Below are 17,550 nucleotides of genomic sequence, written 5' to 3' on the forward strand. Positions count from 1 at the left end.
CACAGTAGTAGCCAGTGTGTCCTCTCTCCTACCCACCAAGTCTTTCTTTCACATCGAGAGTCTCAGGCACCAGTAGTGCTCTAATTGCTGAACATGCCATTGGGTGATTGTAACCGTCTTAGAAATTTTCAGAGTACTGTTACGCGTTAGGGTAAGGATTCTGCTTTGGAGAGAACAGTTTCTCACTGGTATTTAGTCTTAGCGTTGACAGCAGCCTCAAGCCTCAAGGCCCAGGTGATGAATAAATCTTTTCTTTGAACTATGGCCTGAGTGATTGGCCGGTGTATTGCACCCTTTCTCCTGAGGTGTGGGAAACAAAATGCAGATTAGGATGTGATGCTCACGTGTGGTGCTAACTGCTGACAGGCTGTGGGCACTGTTCATATCAGTAAGCAGATCATGTACAGCTAGGTGTGTTTTCCTGTGGCGAGGATGCCTAGCAGAGGTCACTGGAGGCAGCAGTGGTCTCTCTTCAGGGTCTCACTCGGTCAGTTGTTGAAGCCTTTTTCACTGGATGTTTAACATGGAAGTTTTAAATTATTAGAGAAATCCATCTACCTAAAGAAAAGGATTTATTTTACATTTTCTTATGGTTGCTGGGCAGTTCAGAGATGTGTTAATTTCTGGATAACATGCACGTCAGTGACTTCTCCCCTTCTGCCATAGGAACCAACCTCTGGTCTTGGGATCATTCTGGACAGTGTATGTGGAATGTTTCCCCATCTCCTCTCTCCACTCCTGCAGTTGCTTCGAGCCCTTGTATCAGGGAAGTCTACTGCTAAGAAGGTAGGTTGTTCAGTTAGATGCCTAAATAGAATGGGAGATGTTTTTTAGAAGTTCTTTTTGCTTTTCATGTTGCAATTCCACTGCCATGGCAAGAATTAGTCTGCAGTTGAATGAAAAATGCTGAAGATATTTCCTCAGTTCTATAAAATTAAATTTTCTGAAGTACCTATTGTAGATATTGTGGGAGTAAGACAAATTGTGAAGTTCCTTAATCTCTAGTTTGAAGAGAATAATGGATATAAGAATTCAGTAGTAAAACTAGGTGGGCTTCCCTGGTGGCTCAGCAGTAAAGAATCTGCCTGCCAATGCAGGGGATTGGGTTTGATCCCTGGGTCACAAAGATCCCCTGGAGAAGGAAATGGCAACCCTCTCTAGTATTCTTGCCTGGGAAATCCCATGGACAGAGGAGCCTGGTGGACTATAGTCCATGAGGTTGCAAGAGCTGGACGCAGCCTAGGCTAAATAAGAACCATAAAGCCAAGTGGTATGTAATTTATGTCATCTGAATGGTCAAGACCATACTGTTCAGGAGAGGCAGCTCTCTGTGGAGTGAGAGGGTCCTTGAGTTGGGTGTTAAAGAGTAAGAAGGGTTTGACTTCACAAGGAGTGCTGCGGCAAGTCTCAGAAGAGTCCTAGGGATGGCTTTGTAGGAAGTTTGAGAGTCAGCACAGTCTGGCTAAAAGAGCAGAAAAGCAGATGGGAGGCCCCTTAAATGTCCCTCAGTAAATGTATAGCTCTTTGGTTTTTTTTCCCCTGTATGTTGGCAGGTGTATAGTTTCTTGGATAAGATGTCTTTCTACAATGAACTCTATAAGCACAAGCCCCATGATGTGATCTCCCATGAGGATGGAACCCTTTGGCGGAGGCAAACACCCAAGCTCCTTTACCCTCTAGGTGAGAGAGACAGGTGACCCTGGCTCGGTAGCCTCTTCCATGGCGTCTGTGTTGACTTTACTGCCATTTAGTGTTCTGTGGCAGGTACCTTTAAAGTGGATCCTCTCCTCCACTGTGCTTGTTGATTTGTTCTTAAATTATTGGTTTCTTACTGTTTTACATCGTTTGATTGTGTTACTTCAAAAACAGTGCTTGTTCATTATAACAAGGGAGACAGTGCAGAGCGACATTTTTAAATGTTCAAATCTCCATTCAGGCCCGTCTCCATCAGATGGTTAACGTTCAGAGTGTGGTGTGTATCCTCTTACACATCTCTGTATTCTCTCACAGATTCATTCTACAAATTGATTTTATTACATGTAGATCTGACTCATTCTTTTTAGTAACTATATAGTTACTCTTGATGTTTCATATTTTTTTATCTTTGACCTTTTAGAGGACGTTTAGACTATGTCAGGTTTTTGCCACTACAAACAGTGCTTCTCTGGGGATATATACCTTTATATCCTGGTGCTTTTACTTTTTAGTACATAGAATCCCTAAAGTGGGATTGTTGGGTAAAAGGGTGTATGCAATAAAATTTTTAAATACATGTCCACTGACAGATGAAATGGATTTTCTAAAATGCAGTATATATAGGTGAGACACCAAGTTTCCTTACGAGCCAAAATTTGGAAGAGTATTCAGCCTTAAAGAGAAAAGGAATTCTGACACATGCTATATATAACATGGGTGAACCTTGAAAACACGATACTAAGTGAAGTAGAACAGTCCAGAAAGGATAAATACTGTACGATTCCATGCATATGAGGTACTTAGAGTAGTTCGGTTTATAGTGACAGAAAACAGAATGGTGGTTGATGGGCTGGGGGCTGGGATAATGGAGATGACAGGTTAGTGGGTACGGAATTTCAGATTTGCATGATGTAAACAGGTCTTTGGGTTGATGGTAGTGAAGGCTGCATAACCATGTGAATGTACGTAATGCCACTGGCCCGACAACTTAGAAATGGTTAAAATGGTGAATTTTATGTATTTTTTTACCGTAGTTTGAGAAAAATGGTAGAAAATTTTTGAATGGATTGTGCTGAATTAAGTTGTAGAAAAACAGCAATTTCCTTTCCTGCTGGCAGCGTGTGAGAGTTAACAGGTGTAAGCTCTTGTATATTCCACGTGCTCAAGGAATAAAATGTGGGAGGCATAGCCTTACTCTTCTCATCTTTGCATCGTTAGTGACTTACCTGGTGACCTGGGCACCTGCTATCCTGTAAGGTGGTCTTCCTATAGTCATCATGTGAGTGGAGAACCACTCTGCACTCGATTGTTTTTCAGACACATGGAAAGACTCACTTCCCCTATGACAGTTGAGAGTTTTTGTTTTTGTCCCTTTTTAATGCAAAAAGCTGTAACAGTAGTGGGTACTAAGAAGAGAGTCTGTACATCTCTGTGGGATTAGATATTGCTGTCTGTCATAGGAATCTTCTCTTCCTATTAGACTAATTTCTCTTTCTTTTTTAGGGGGTCAGACCAACCTTCGCATACCTCAAGGCACTGTGGGCCAGGTAATGCTGGACGATAGGGCCTACCTGGTGCGCTGGGAATACTCGTATAGCAGCTGGACCCTCTTCACCTGCGAGATTGAGATGCTGCTGCACGTCGTTTCCACTGCAGGTGAGCTCAACTGGGAGAGCGATCGCTGTGGGAAGAAAAATGGGCACGGTTAGACGATTCAGAAGACACTTTCAAGATAAGATTCAGAACCTTCCAGGTTGTGATTAGCATCATTTATCTGGGTCTCAGAGACTATTTAATTATCTTCAAGGTGTTGTTTTCATTGAGATCGCAACTTTTCCCCCTCAGATGTGATTCAGCACTGCCAGCGGGTCAAACCCATCATCGACCTGGTCCATAAGGTCATCAGCACAGACCTGTCGATAGCGGACTGCCTCCTGCCCATCACTTCCCGCGTCTACATGCTGCTGCAACGGTCAGCATCTGGTCTCTCCCACAGGGTCAGAGGCTGCAGGCAGCCCATGGTGGGATACCCTGGTGTGATATCTGTCCACAGCAGAGGGATTTCCTGTTTTCATTTCCTGCTGCCAGGAGGGACCTGGGGAGACAGGACTGGAAAATACTTGTGATGGAGCAAGTAACTTGATTCATTTCACTGAGTACAGTGCACTGTTCTCCAACCAGGTTAACGACAGTGATCTCCCCGCCTGTGGATGTCATTGCTTCTTGCGTCAATTGCTTGACTGTTTTGGCTGCCCGGAACCCAGCAAAGGTGAGACACAGTCTTCCTAACAGCCAAAAAATATCACGTATGGCATATACCTGAAGACACACCACAGACACTCTACTCTTCCCTCTCCAGGTCTGGACTGATCTTCTTCACACAGGCTTCTTGCCTTTCGTGGCCCACCAGGTCTCCAACATGAGTCAGATGATCAGGTGAGCCAGGTCTTAGGGGTGGAGTGTATTCCTGGGGAGTGTCACTTACATTTCAGATCTCAGCTAGCTTTGTTAGTTTTAAAGGTGCTTCTCTGAGCCTGTGTATTCTGCTGCTTGCCTTTTCAGTCCTCTCACCAGAAATGAGTCAGGATGAGGCGAAGGAGGTGATGGGACTTGGGGCACAGAGGCTCTTTGCTTAGGCGAGCACTGATGTGGCTCTCAGTCTTTAAAGCTGAGGGAGAGAGGTATTTCTCATCCAGCAGCAACCACCTTAGGTATGTGGAAGTTAACTTTCTAGTCTAGAGAATCCAGGGGTGTCTGGATCCAGAGGCTCAACTTCCCCTTTTTAAGCCGAGGTCACTGTGCTTTCCCGTGTATCATGGCCGCGCGAGCTTGCTGGTGCACCATTTATTGATACACAGGCTCCATCTTGCTACCTGAGCATTCTCTCCTTGCTCTCTCTTGTTTATAAGACAAACATGCTTGCTTCATGTTTATTTGATTTTTCACTTTTGAGGTTGTATAATAGTAAAGTCCTTAATGCTTCCCCTGGTTAATAAGTAGCCTAGATTTGATTAATTCCTTTGCAGGGCTTTTCCATTTTATGCCCAAGTCATCGAGACAATAACAGGAATTATTACAGTTTATTGAAATTGAATTCATAGTTTATTGAAAGCGTCCCATTGATTTTTTCCCCTTTGTCCCTCTGTTTTTCCCCAGTGCTGAGGGGATGAATGCTGGTGGGTATGGAAACCTCTTGATGAATAGTGAACAGCCCCAGGGCGAGTATGGGGTCACTGTTGCCTTTCTGCGCTTGATCACCACTCTTGTCAAGGTAAATCTCATCAGATAGAAGCATCTGAAATAGTTTTCCTATATCCCAGTACTGTAGTCATTTGTTTGCAGGCCTAACAGTTGTCCTGGAGTTACAGTGATAGCTGTCTCTGTGTCCTAATTATTGTGTGCCTGACTTTATAGTAGATGCTTCATCTTTGTTAACGTATTTAATACTCAGAGTCTGTACAGCATAATGCAGTGACTTCATAAAGTTATCTCTGACAAAGCCCAGGGTAATATGTACACATTTCATCATGCCCCAGTATATACATCGTATGTTTACTTCTAAAGTGGAGTTGGGGCTTCCCTCATAGCTCAGTCAGTAAAGACTCTGCGATGGAGGAGACCGAGGTTCGATTCCTGGGTTGGGAAGATCCCCTGGGGAAGTGAACAGCAACCCACTCCAGTATTCTTGCCTGGAGAATAAATTTCTTAGCACCTCTCTGAACTGGTCTGATAAATGATCTCTACCTCACGGAGCTGAGAGGGCCCCACATGAAGAACGCTCAGCACATGTGCTGCTTGCAAGAATCAGTCAATGAATGCTTAAATAGAAACGGTTCTGTGTGGAGATCGGGAAGTAGATATGTTTATATAAAGGAATCTTACTTTTACGATAAGGAAGCTGATGGTAACAAGTAATACTAGGACAGAGAATTCTGAGTATCAAATCTCCTTTCTGATACTTGAGTGATGGGATAGAGTTTAGAGGGTGGTAGGTGATCATGACAGTGAACCTGGGTTCTCCCATTGTCAGCAGTCTTGTATCCTCTGTGTTTAAGATGGACCTCTCTCCTGCTCAGGTTTACCCTTCATCCTTCTCTTCCTTGTAGGTGCCTTTTGTGATATTGTCACATTGTCTTTTTCGTCCCTTTCTCTATTCTAGGGAAACCTATGACTTGGCATTCAGTTAAACTAGAGTATTCTGATGTTTGTTGTTGTTTTTTCATCCCCACTGATAGCCAAGGTTTGCCCAGATTTCTTTTGGATATGTGGTCTTGGAGTCAGATATCTAGTGATAAAGTGACTTATTCTTAAGTGGCATATGCCCTCACGGCACAGTTTCTTACAGGGGCAGCTTGGTAGTACCCAGAGCCAAGGGCTGGTGCCTTGTGTCATGTTTGTGCTGAAGGAGATGCTGCCAAGTTACCACAAGTGGCGCTACAACTCCCATGGTGTGAGAGAACAGATTGGTAAGGAGAACATGGGCAGCGAGGATGGGGGGCTCCCTGGACACCTTTCTTTCTTGGGATAAGGCTCATCACACGAGGTCACATCACTCCTATGTCTTTTCTGGAGTCCAGGTTGCCTGATCCTGGAGCTGATTCATTCAATACTGAACCTGTGCCATGAGACAGACCTGCACAGCAGGTAGGAGTGGGGAGATTGCTAGTGCTTGGTACTTTGAGATGCTGCCACTCTGCAAGGGAAGACTTGGGCTTCTGCTATGCGCAGCTGGCTCGTTCTTCCAGAGAACTCAGCTTGGTTGGGCCCAGAGCTCAGTCTTCTTGGGGTTCTGATTTGCCCTCCACCAGCCTGTTTCTCTTTATCCCTCTGAAGAGAGAAGAGCAAATGAAGTGGTAACAAGGTTGTTCCCAGTGAAATTATACACGCACTTTTTATGATCTTAACAAAAGCTGTGTATGTTCATAGAGAAATAGGGCAAGATGCCCTTCATAAACCTGTTTCCCAGAGATGGCTATTAACAAGTTAACATGTATCTTCTAGGTTTTTTTTCCTCTGCTTGTACTTATTCTTCTGTAACTTTATATCCATGCCACTACATGCAGATCTGTTTTGTTTTAATGGTTCCATGCATTCCACTCTATGGATTAATTGTGATTTGCTTCAGTAAGCATTTTCATTAATCGATGGATATTTAGATGGTTTCTCAGGGTCTGTTTAAAGAAAGAAATCAGAGTGGCTTTTTTTGGCAAAGAGCTGATTTGTATCACTGATGTCCAGTTGGTTAGATTAGGACAATACCCTTTACTTGCAGTAATAAACTTGGTGGCTCCCTGGTAACTCAGGACGTGTCTGTCTTCCAGTCACACCCCCAGCCTGCAGTCTCTCTGCATCTGCAGCCTGGCCTACACGGAAGCAGGACAGACAGTAATCAATATCATGGGCATCGGTGTGGACACCATCGACATGGTCATGGCTGCTCAGCCCCGCAGGTAGGCCTTCCTCTCCACCTTCCCCCGTGTATCTTTATCATGCCTGCATGTTGTAAGAACTGGAGTGTAAGAAAGACAACCTTGTTCTTCCTAGAATGTAGCCTTTGTGTAACCTCCTGGCTGCTGTGTAGACTGGCGCACAGCAAAGGGAGTTGAGTGCACCTTCTCTCTCCTAGTTTGGACTGGGGCCTCTAGAGCTGTTGAACTCTGGGATTGTTGCTGGAATCTCATTCATGAGAGCACGTGTGTTGGGAATGAAGTCATGTTGTCTGAATCAACTTTGGTTTCCATTTGGCACCCTAGCGATGGGGCAGAGGGCCAGGGCCAGGGCCAGCTGCTGATCAAGACAGTGAAACTGGCATTCTCCGTCACCAACAATGTCATTCGGCTGAAACCTCCTTCTAATGTGGTGTCCCCTCTGGAACAGGCTCTCACACAGCATGGTATGTATTTTTCTTCTAATCAGCAGCATTTCTGCCCATAAGTACATACTGCAGGCTGTGTTTTAGAGATCAACAGTATTTTCTGATGAACTCTTTGAGGAAATTTGGTAATGATCGCCAGTTGGACTTAGAAATAAGACTATCATACTTCATGTCTGCTTCCCAGTGGTGATAGAACAATAGTAAAGAATACATGTTCAGAGTATCTCGGTTAAAATTCTGGCTGCAACCAGCTTTGACCTTGGGCACCTTATGTTAACAACTATGCCTCAGATTTCTCGTCTATAAAATGGGGATAGTCGCAGTATCTACCTTGTAAGATCATAATGAACATTCAATTGCTACCTGTAAAACCTGGTACCTAGTTAGTGTTGACTGTTATTACTCTTTGGCTTTAAACTACTCATTTAATCTCTTTGGGACCCAGTTTCTCATTTTCAAGTAGGCATTTGGACAACATCTATGACCTTTTTCTAGCTATATCATTTTGGGATTTTTATGATTTTTTGCATTTAGTGCCATGTTATATATAATGTGATGTCTTTTTTCCTAACCTGTTTGTTAAAAGACTATTTTCTAAATAGTGTATCTAATTCTTCTCTTAATGTATTGGATTGAGCTATTTACCCCCAGTCCTGCCTGTCCCCTTGGCTAGTGAAGAAAGAGAATGACAGGGCCACCTGCATCCGCTTGGGCCCTCCAAGTATTCGAGAGTAAATTCCTTCATATATGTGAGCTTTTTGAACAGAAATCTCTCCTAAGAGCTTGGACTAGGCATACTTTGGTGTCTGAACTGTTTCCTGTACTTCTTCAGGTGCCCATGGGAACAACCTTATTGCTGTTCTTGCCAAATACATCTACCACAAACACGACCCAGCTCTGCCTCGTCTTGCCATCCAGCTGCTAAAACGTCTGGCCACGGTAGGATCCCACCTAACAAGTCAAAGCCCCAGAAAACTGACTTTGTGCTTCAGAACACTGTTTCTTCTAAGAGATGTAACTGACTTCGACTTTTAAAGAGATGTACCTATAGATACACACTCACTCACACACACTTTTTTTTTCCTGATTATAAAAGACATACATACTCATTTTAAAATATTTATTTAAATGTTACAGATAAACTTTTACAGAAAATTAAGGTCTCCTCTAATATCTCATTCTAAGAATTCCTATGAGCAGATTGGTACACATTGCTCCAGGTTTCTTTCTGTCCATGCTTATGTATTAAAGGATGTTTAGTGTGAGCTTTTGTTCTTTTCAAAAGCAGAATTCCACGATACATACTGTTTTGTGAGTAGCTTTCTTCCCTTAACGCCATATCCTGCAGCCTTGCCATGTGGGCACATTGGGATCTACCTTATTCTCTAATTCTTGTGTGGCATGCCATAGCATGGATGGGTCCTGATTTATTTAGGCTCTTTTCTGTCTTACTGTTAAATAGTGCTATAGTGAACATTCGTATCCACAGAACTCTGTAAACTTTTGTTTACAATTCCTAAAAATTAGTTAGATATTAATGAACATTTAAATTTTTATTAGATATTTTGAAATTAGCCTCCAGAAAGGATGTGACAGTTTATACTACTAGAACCTAAGTCTCATATCCTTGCCACAGTGACTTCATGAGTTTTTTAATCTTTGCTAATCTAATAGGCAAATCAGTTACCTTTTTTTTAAAAAAACTTTACATTTATTTAACTGTGAGAGAGGTTATGCATCTTTTTATGTTGATTACTATTTTCTCTGGGAATCATGGGGCATCTTTTGTTGTAGTTTGCTGTGATGTCCCTTTTGGCCCAGACCTGTCCATCTGGATGTTTCCCTCTCTGGCATTTTCCAAGAGTTCTTCAGCACCTTTCTGCAGATGCCTTTTGTGGTTTTTGGAGGTGGAGCTCTACCTGTGTGTCCTGGTCTCCCCTAGGTGGCCCCCATGTCAGTGTATGCCTGCCTGGGCAGTGATGCGGCTGCCATCCGAGACGCCTTCCTGACCCGACTGCAGAGCAAGATTGAGGATATGCGCATCAAAGTCATGATTCTGGAATTCCTCACGGTTGCTGTAGAGACGCAGCCAGGCCTCATTGAACTGTTTCTGAATCTGGAGGTGAAGGATGGCAGCGATGGCTCCAAGGTGAGCCTGCACCTGGGATGAAGCTGGGAAATAGTCCTCTGGGAGGTGGGTGCTGGACTCTGCGGGTCCGGCTGTGGGCGGAAGCTGTGGGCCTGAGCTCTCACTGTCCCACTGCAGGAATTCAGCCTCGGGGTGTGGAGCTGTCTCCACGCGGTACTGGAGCTGATTGGTTCGCAGCAGCAGGACCGCTACTGGTGCCCCCCACTGCTGCACCGGGCGGCCATCGCCTTTTTGCACGCCCTGTGGCAGGACCGGCGGGACAGTGCCATGCTGGTCCTCAGAACCAAGTGAGTCTGACTCCAGAAATTACTTATTCTCTGGAGTGTGTGTCCTTGTCTGTAAGATGAGGGGGCAGTCATTCTGGGAGGTTTGTTGTGAGAGGTCATGCTTAAAAGTGCTTCATGCTTGGGTTATTGTGTAGGAGTTACTCTCTTTTTAAAGCTGCCCCATCAGGTGTAATCTTTACTCTGATGTGTTTACCTTAGAGTCCCCACCTTTCAAGTTCCCACCTTCTGCCAGCCCCTAAAGCCATCGTTCACAAGAAACAGTAGTCAGATGAGGGTGACTTGCTCGAGCCATTGAGCTAAATGGAAGATGCTTTACTCTGGGTCCCTGTTTTGTCCATGGAACCCCTTTCTGTTATGTATCATAGTAGGAACAGGTGACCTATGCAGCAGATGTTAGGGCTGGAACTGAGAAAATGTGGAGAGGTGAGCACCGAGGGGAGGTGGAAAGAGGAGAAAAAGGACTGTATGAGAGAAAGTGGGATTTCTGACATGTATTTTCTTTTCAGACCCAAGTTTTGGGAGAATCTAACGAATCCGCTATTTGGTACGCTTTCTCCTCCCTCAGAAACATCCGAGGTGAGTGGTGAAGGGAGGGACAATGGTGGAGAGGCCCTGGGAGTGAAGGCTGGGCTTAGACTGGGCTGTGGAAAATGTCTACCCCCACCTGACTAAACGACCAGCAGTGTTCTTCACCTGAAACTTCTTTCCCAGAGAAGCATTTGTCTCCTCTCCTTTGAGGTCTTGCTTGGGAAGGAGGGTGGCATGGCCTGCTCTGTTGCTGGCCCTGGGGTCCCTACTCACTTCGAGACACTGTGGGCCTGACGCTTCTGCTCTTGCAAGTTAGATGCCCACTCGCTAGGGAGCATGTGTGCTTGCTTGCTAGTGCCGGTCCCTGCTCTGTCTCACGTGGGAGGGAGGGTCCCCGGGGGAGAGGTTCTCATGACTCTGCTCTGCCCCTCCACAGCCCAGCATCCTGGAAACCTGTGCCCTAATCATGAAGATAATTTGCTTGGAGATATACTATGTAGTTAAGTGAGTCCTTTCCCCTTTTGAGATTTTAATCAGAGGTTTGTGGCGGGGGGACCCATGCGGTCTACTGCTGAGGGGATGGCTGAATGAGCCCAGGCAGAGGAGAGAGCTGGTTTGGAGCCATTTCTGGAGGGCCACTGATCTGTGTCCTTGGCCAGTCCATTGATGGCATTTATGATTGTCAGAAAGAGTGATTGTGAAGCAAACTCCTTGTGCTCTGGATTTTATGGAGAAGGAACCCTGGAAAAGGCCTCAGCCTAACCCATTATGTTGAGCAAGAAGTGTGAGTCTCACACATTGGAGCTGATCTGGAGCCGTCTGCCTTTAAGCCCATGTGAGGTTGCTTTCTCTGCCTCAACAAGGGTCAGTGCCCATCACACTCACGTCTGCTTTTCTGCTAACCGTAGGTTTTATTTTTCTCCCAAAACCCTAGGGGCTCATTAGACCAGTCATTAAAAGATACACTCAAGAAATTTTCCAGTGAGAAGCGCTTTGCCTACTGGTCGGGGTATGTCAAGTCCTTGGCGGTTCACATGGCCGACACAGAGGGCAGCAGCTGCACCTCCCTGGTAGAGTATCAGATGCTGGTCTCCGCCTGGAGGATGTTTCTCATCATTGCCACCAGTCACGTAAGAACCTCCTGGGGCAAGTTTTGGCTTTGGTATCCTAGCAACAGTATGCTGGGATGCTTAGCAAATATAGCCCCTTGGGCTAAAGAACGATCAGGGTTTTTCTCTGAGTGCTAAAATGTAACAGGTTCTGTGCCAAATGTGGGGTGCTTGAAGGCTTTTTGGCCAGCAAGGGGCCCTTAAGGAAAGTGCAGAGAAGGCATTATTTAAATGCCTTCAGATGTTCATAAAAGCCTTCCATAGCTACCTTTGTGGACCTAGCTAGGTCTTGGGAACCCCTTCCGTCGTCTACTTCTTGTGCATATGGATAATTGCCTCTCCACTGTGTGCCCTGGGGACGCTGGGTATACATATTTGTTGACTGGTCAGCAGGTGGTTATAATGGCTGCAGCAGTACCCTCTAGAGAACAGTGGTTTTTGTTGGCTCTAGAAACTGCATTCCCTGGTGTTCTTAGAAAAAGATCAGAGGCCATTGTCTCTGCGCTGTGTCTATAGAGCTTTGGTTTTTAGCGAGTTGACGTTTCAGAAGAATTTGCATTTTTCCTTGGCTTTTCTTTTGTGTGTGCTTTGATAACATCTTGCTGTATAGTAAGGACTTGATATTGACCTGTTTTGCTGTAGGGAATCCAAATTAGTATCTTGACTTTATAACTTCAGCTTAACAAATACCTTTTGTTCCAGGCACACTCTTAAATCTTCCATAACTTGTTCTCTAGTGCCTGACTGTCCACAGCCTTGGAGGTGTGCTGTGACATGGTGGTTTTGGACCCGTGATACTATAGACACACCAAAAGGGTCAGTCGTCTCTGGGGAGTTTTATGTGTCACCTTTTAGGTCCGAACAGGGCAGCAGTTCTTGAATTGCAGCTCTGAAAATCCCACCAACATCTTTTCCCCTAGGAAACCTATTTTGGTTTTGTCTAGGATATTGATCATTTTTTCATCCGTTTAATGGATATTAATGGAATGCTTACTGTATGCCAGGCACTGGGATACAGCAGTGAATAAGGTAGATAAGGTCTTTGATCTCACATGGGGTGGCCCATGAGAGAGGTGCATTGTAAACAAATTTACAAAGGAATATCGTTCGGGATTGTGATAGTTCACGGTGAAGGAAATAACTCGGGTGCTATGGTAGGGAATGCTAAAGGAGGGTAGGAGTAGTCAGGAGGCCCTCTAAGGAGGTACTGTTCACACTGAGGCCCGAGTGTGCGAGGAGACTTCTATATGATGCTCTGGGCAGTCAGAGTCAACAGGCGCAGAGGCCCAGAAATGGGAAGAGCTCAGCCTTTTCACAGAGGAGAAAGGGGGCCAGTAGGGTTGGAGTTGAGTGAGCACAGTGGGAATGATACCAAAATCAGGTGGACCAGATCCTCGGGGGTGCCCAGGCCTCGTGGAGGAGTTGGTGTTTCCAGAATGGTTGCACTGGGAAGTCTCAAAAGGTGTGAACAGAGGAAGGATGTTGTTGGGGAGGACATGAATGAACCTAGCTTTCTGGTTCTGACTATGGCTAAAGAGGACCTGGAAATATCAGGGCCCTTGAGTCCCATTTTAACCAAGGAGAGAGTGACCAGTTGCCTGACAGAGGACCCCATCTTTCTTGGCTTCTGAAGTCTGGGAAGTTTTCCTCACTGACCGTTCCTTCCTGTCCCTTTGCAGGCGGAGATAACGCACCTGACGGACTCTGCAGTGCGTCGCCAGCTCTTTCTTGACGTGCTCGAGGGGACCAAGGCATTAGTAAGTGTGTCTAAGAGAGTTCCTGTTCCAGGGAGATGGCCTCTGTAGTCAAATAGCAGCTCCTAAGCCTGTAGCTGCACGAGTGGTCAAATCACTCAGGCAGCCCGAGGCTGTGGTACCAGGAAGAGGTTCACTACTGCTGGGCCAGCCCCTGGCCTCTTCCCCGCGCTCACTTCCGTGAGTGTGCTGCCGTCGGGGAGAGGGTCGGGGCCGCAGAGGCCTGTGTGCGGTGCTCCCAGCTTCCCGGGGCGTCAGCCCCCAGGACGCTGACTGTGCCATCTCCCCTCAGCTCCTCGTCCCCGCCTCCGTGAACTGCCTCCGCCTCGGCTCCATGACGTGCACCCTGCTGCTTATTCTCCTCCGGCAGTGGAAAAGGTGAGCCAGGCCAGGAGGGGCAGCCTCTCCCACCCTCCTCACCGGCCCCATCTTGGGTTTCGGGATGGAAGCAGACCTCTGATGAGAGGCGTGCTGCTCCACGGGCATCCTGAGGGGAGTGGGCCGTGTGTGGCCTTTCTGTGAGGTATGTTCCACCCCCTCTCCACTCTGCGCTGTGTCTAGAGAGTTAGGGTCTGTGGATGAAATCCTCGGGCCCCTGACGGAGATCCTGGAGGGAGTGCTGCAGGCAGACCAGCAGCTAATGGAGAAGACCAAGGCCAAGGTGTTCTCGGCGTTCATCACGGTGCTGCAGATGAAGGAGATGAGAGGTGAGGGGTGGGAAGGAGTGAGGGGCAAGACTTCCTCCATGTCAGAGCTAGGGTTTTCCTCTGAAGCTTGAGTTTTCAGTCCTGGGCTCTCGTCTTCAGGAAAGCTCTTTGTCTCCTCCCCTCCCACTGGCTGACGCACTTCCTCTTAGCACCCTGCGCTTGCAGCCACCTGCCTGGAATAGACGTGTTGGGTAGCCTGATGAGTCCCTCCCATGTCCTTTGCAGTGAATGACATCCCCCAGTACTCCCAGCTGGTGCTGAACGTCTGTGAGACCCTTCAGGAAGAGGTGATCGCACTTTTCGACCAGACCCGCCACAGCCTGGCGGCGGGCAGTGCCACTGAGGACAAGGACAGCATGGAGACTGATGACTGCTCCCGGCTCCGGCACAAGGACCAGAGGGATGGGGTGAGGGGGCGCCTGGGAATCGGGGTGTCCTCCCACTTGCATCCCCAGTTGTGAACTGCTGCCTCCTCTGGGCCAGGCCCAGGGGTGGTGAGTGAACAAGACAGTCACAGCCTGACAGGGAAAGTTAAGAACCCAGATCCTGCAGAGATGTGTCAAACTCCGTTGTGGCAAGTGTTGCAGGGGTGAAACACAGGGAGTGGGTATCTGTGGGGTTCTCACCTCATCCAGGGATTCAGAGAGAAAGCACCCTTTGAGCAGCGGCTGGGCACTGGTAGAGCCGGCAGGCCACAGGGGCAGGGGCGTTGGGTGGCAAAAACCACGTGTGCTGAGCTGTGGGTTAGAGTCACGTGGTGTGAGCCAGGGTCAGGTGAGGCCTGGAGAGCCAGAGGCTGGATGACTGGCAGCCTTGTCAGGGTCTTTATTCTGGGTGCTAAGTGAAACAGAAAACCACGGAACGATTTTAAGTAAGGGAGAAAAATGATGAGATTTGTATTTTAGAAAGCCTGCTAGATGTATTAATCGTGTAGAAGAGTGTTTTTCAAGCTGTGGGTCAGGACCGATTCATGAATCCTGGCTTATTTGGTTATAACTAGCATTTTCTAAACAAACTAGAATAAAATGTAGAAGAAAATAGCTTACTTTGCAGGGGATAAAGGTAGGTACTCTTTAGTGAAAACTCGTAAATATGTGTGTGCTGCAGCGCAGTACGGATTACTCTGGGAGGCTCATGGCCATTAAGTGTGAAAAGCCACTGGGCTGCAGAACAGAGTAGAGAGGATCTGGAGAGAAGGAGGGGCCATTTGGGAGGTGAGAGCAATCGTGCGGTTAGAGCCCCACGTGGCGTAGGCGACCTGTGCCTCTCCGCCTCCCCTGGCACCACCTCCTTCCCTCTCACCATCTCTGCCCCCGGGCCCAGCAGGTCTGTGTCCTGGGCCTGCACCTGGCCAAGGAGCTGTGTGAGGTGGATGAGGACGGGGACTCGTGGCTGCAGGTGACCCGCCGGCTCCCCATCCTGCCAACCCTCTTCACCACCTTGGAGGTGAGCCTTCGCGTGAAGCAGAACCTGCACTTCACCGAGGCGGCGCTGCACCTGCTCCTCACCCTGGCCCGCACCCAGCAGGTAGGCGCAGGCAGAGGAGTGGCTAGTCTTGTGCCGGTGGGTGCTTATGCCGCCCGGGCTTCTCCCAGCCCGAGAGCCCCCACCCTGCCCCGGGGCGGGCCGCTGCAGTGACAGTGTCCGTCTCATCCTACATCTTTCCCTTGCAGGGGGCCACGGCTGTGGCCGGAGCTGGCATCACCCAGAGCATTTGTTTGCCTCTCCTGAGTGTGTACCAGCTCAGTACCAACGGGACAGTGCAGGTGAGTGCCAGGGACCTGCCCTGCCTCCCCAGGCCCTTTGGTGCTGTCACTGGGCCTGGAAGTTGCTTTCTTGAGGGGCCTGGTTAAGGCACTGAGAATACAGAAGCTTCCCTACCCTTGCACTGACTGCTAGCCAGAGGAGCTCATGCAGTTAGTTAGTGCCCAGCCTGAACCCGGAGCCTCGGCTTCTCGTATCTCCGTCTGGTGCTCTTTCTGCGTAACGCCTGACCTCAGACCCGCTCTGGCCCTGCTGGCGCCCTTTCCAGGAGCTTTTCTCCTCAAAGGAGCCAGGCTTCTTAGCTGCCAGGTTGCAGGGAGGCCCCAAGGTCCCTGTCAGCTGGTTCCTGGGCCCAGGTCGTGATCCTGTCTGCTGCTTGTGTCTCAGACGCCCAGCACCTCTCGGAAGTCCCTGGACGCCCCCTCTTGGCCTGGCGTCTACCGTCTCTCCATGTCCTTGATGGAGCGGCTCCTCAAAACCCTGCGCTACAACTTCCTGACCGAGGCCCTGGACTTCGTTGGGGTTCACCAGGAGCGGACCTTACAGGTGAGGGACTGCTGGCATCTTTGGGGTCAGGACTTGGGGTTCAAGGGCATCTGGGCTCCTCAGAACTGAGTGTGGGTGCCCCTACTTCTGAGGTGCCGTGAGGACTGCTGGCTGACAGGCCCTGTGGAGGAAGGGGGATGGTCTAGGATCAGCTCAGACAGCAGCATCTTCATCTAGCCTCCTGTCACGCTGTTGCCTCAGCGTTTGAGGGCCCAGGACTCCCCTTCCTGCAGGAGGGCGGGAGCAGACGCAGCAGGGCTGAGTCGCCCCACCCTTTCCTGTGTCCCCCCCGCCCCCCCAGTGCCTCAACGCAGTGAGGACGGTGCAGAGTCTGGCGTGCCTGGAGGAGGCCGACCACACCGTGGGCTTCCTCCTGCAGCTCTCCAGCTTCAGGAAGGAGTGGCACTTCCACCTGCCTCAGCTCATGCGGGATGTCCAGGTGCGGCCTGAGACCAGCTTTTTGGAGGGTGCTTCAGGGAGAACGGGTCAGGGTGTGAAGGGCAGGCCTGTTCCTGGAACGTGGCTGTTTTCATTGGTAGCACAGGTTTGGGTTTACCTTATTTCCTCCGCAGCGAAGTTTTCCCTCCATAGCATAGGCCAGCCTCACAGGGTGAGAACCTGGGCTCTGGCATAGACCCTGGCTCACATTAGTGCAGGACTGAAACAGGGCCAGCTGGAGGAGCAGGCGGGGAGGAGCACAGGCTCGAGTCAGGCCTGTGCCTGTGTGACCTTGGCCAGGTCACTTCACTTCTCTCCTTCATCTCACTGTTTTCTTTCTCTAGAAGACAGGAAAACTGTCCCCGTCTAACTTATTTACTTAGGACTTTATACCGTGCCTGGTATCTAGCTGGGTCTCGGAAACCGTCCAGGCATCTGTTGACCCAGGAGTCTGGTTGAGTGTGCTTGGTGGCTGTGAGGTTTGGGGCTGGAGGTCGCAGGAGGTGCGGGCACGCGGGAGAAGCGCGTGGTTTCTGGTAGCGCCCCGCGGGGTGGGCCTGGTCAGCTGCCTGGGGCCGCCCCGTGGCTCCCCTCACCCTCCTGTCGCCGCAGGTGAACCTCGGCTACCTGTGCCAGGCCTGCACCTCCCTCCTGCACAGCCGCAAGGTGCTGCAGCACTACCTGCAGGTGAGCCAGCC

The 17,550-nt window shown here is 48.6% G+C and overlaps 1 protein-coding gene across 1 annotated transcript in view; it reads left to right on the forward strand.

The window, feature by feature from the left end:
• NUP188 (nucleoporin 188) overlaps positions 1–17,550 on the forward strand; it is a 41,796-nt gene that overhangs the window by 22,429 nt on the left and 1,817 nt on the right. The window contains exons 14-39 of the mRNA XM_018055935.1: positions 667–786; positions 1,554–1,680; positions 3,199–3,351; positions 3,541–3,667; positions 3,877–3,964; positions 4,055–4,131; positions 4,852–4,966; positions 6,041–6,161; positions 6,273–6,339; positions 7,017–7,145; positions 7,449–7,588; positions 8,403–8,509; positions 9,513–9,719; positions 9,837–10,006; positions 10,513–10,582; positions 10,971–11,038; positions 11,469–11,664; positions 13,323–13,400; positions 13,690–13,775; positions 13,959–14,104; positions 14,330–14,511; positions 15,431–15,631; positions 15,778–15,870; positions 16,256–16,414; positions 16,716–16,853; positions 17,465–17,539. Coding sequence (XP_017911424.1) covers positions 667–786; positions 1,554–1,680; positions 3,199–3,351; positions 3,541–3,667; positions 3,877–3,964; positions 4,055–4,131; positions 4,852–4,966; positions 6,041–6,161; positions 6,273–6,339; positions 7,017–7,145; positions 7,449–7,588; positions 8,403–8,509; positions 9,513–9,719; positions 9,837–10,006; positions 10,513–10,582; positions 10,971–11,038; positions 11,469–11,664; positions 13,323–13,400; positions 13,690–13,775; positions 13,959–14,104; positions 14,330–14,511; positions 15,431–15,631; positions 15,778–15,870; positions 16,256–16,414; positions 16,716–16,853; positions 17,465–17,539 — 3,240 coding nt within the window. The remainder of the gene's footprint in view (positions 1–666; positions 787–1,553; positions 1,681–3,198; positions 3,352–3,540; positions 3,668–3,876; positions 3,965–4,054; positions 4,132–4,851; positions 4,967–6,040; positions 6,162–6,272; positions 6,340–7,016; positions 7,146–7,448; positions 7,589–8,402; positions 8,510–9,512; positions 9,720–9,836; positions 10,007–10,512; positions 10,583–10,970; positions 11,039–11,468; positions 11,665–13,322; positions 13,401–13,689; positions 13,776–13,958; positions 14,105–14,329; positions 14,512–15,430; positions 15,632–15,777; positions 15,871–16,255; positions 16,415–16,715; positions 16,854–17,464; positions 17,540–17,550) is intronic.

The sequence above is a fragment of the Capra hircus genome, chromosome 11 (genome assembly GCF_001704415.2).
Source record: "Capra hircus breed San Clemente chromosome 11, ASM170441v1, whole genome shotgun sequence".
In the NCBI taxonomy this organism is placed as follows: domain Eukaryota; kingdom Metazoa; phylum Chordata; class Mammalia; order Artiodactyla; family Bovidae; genus Capra; species Capra hircus.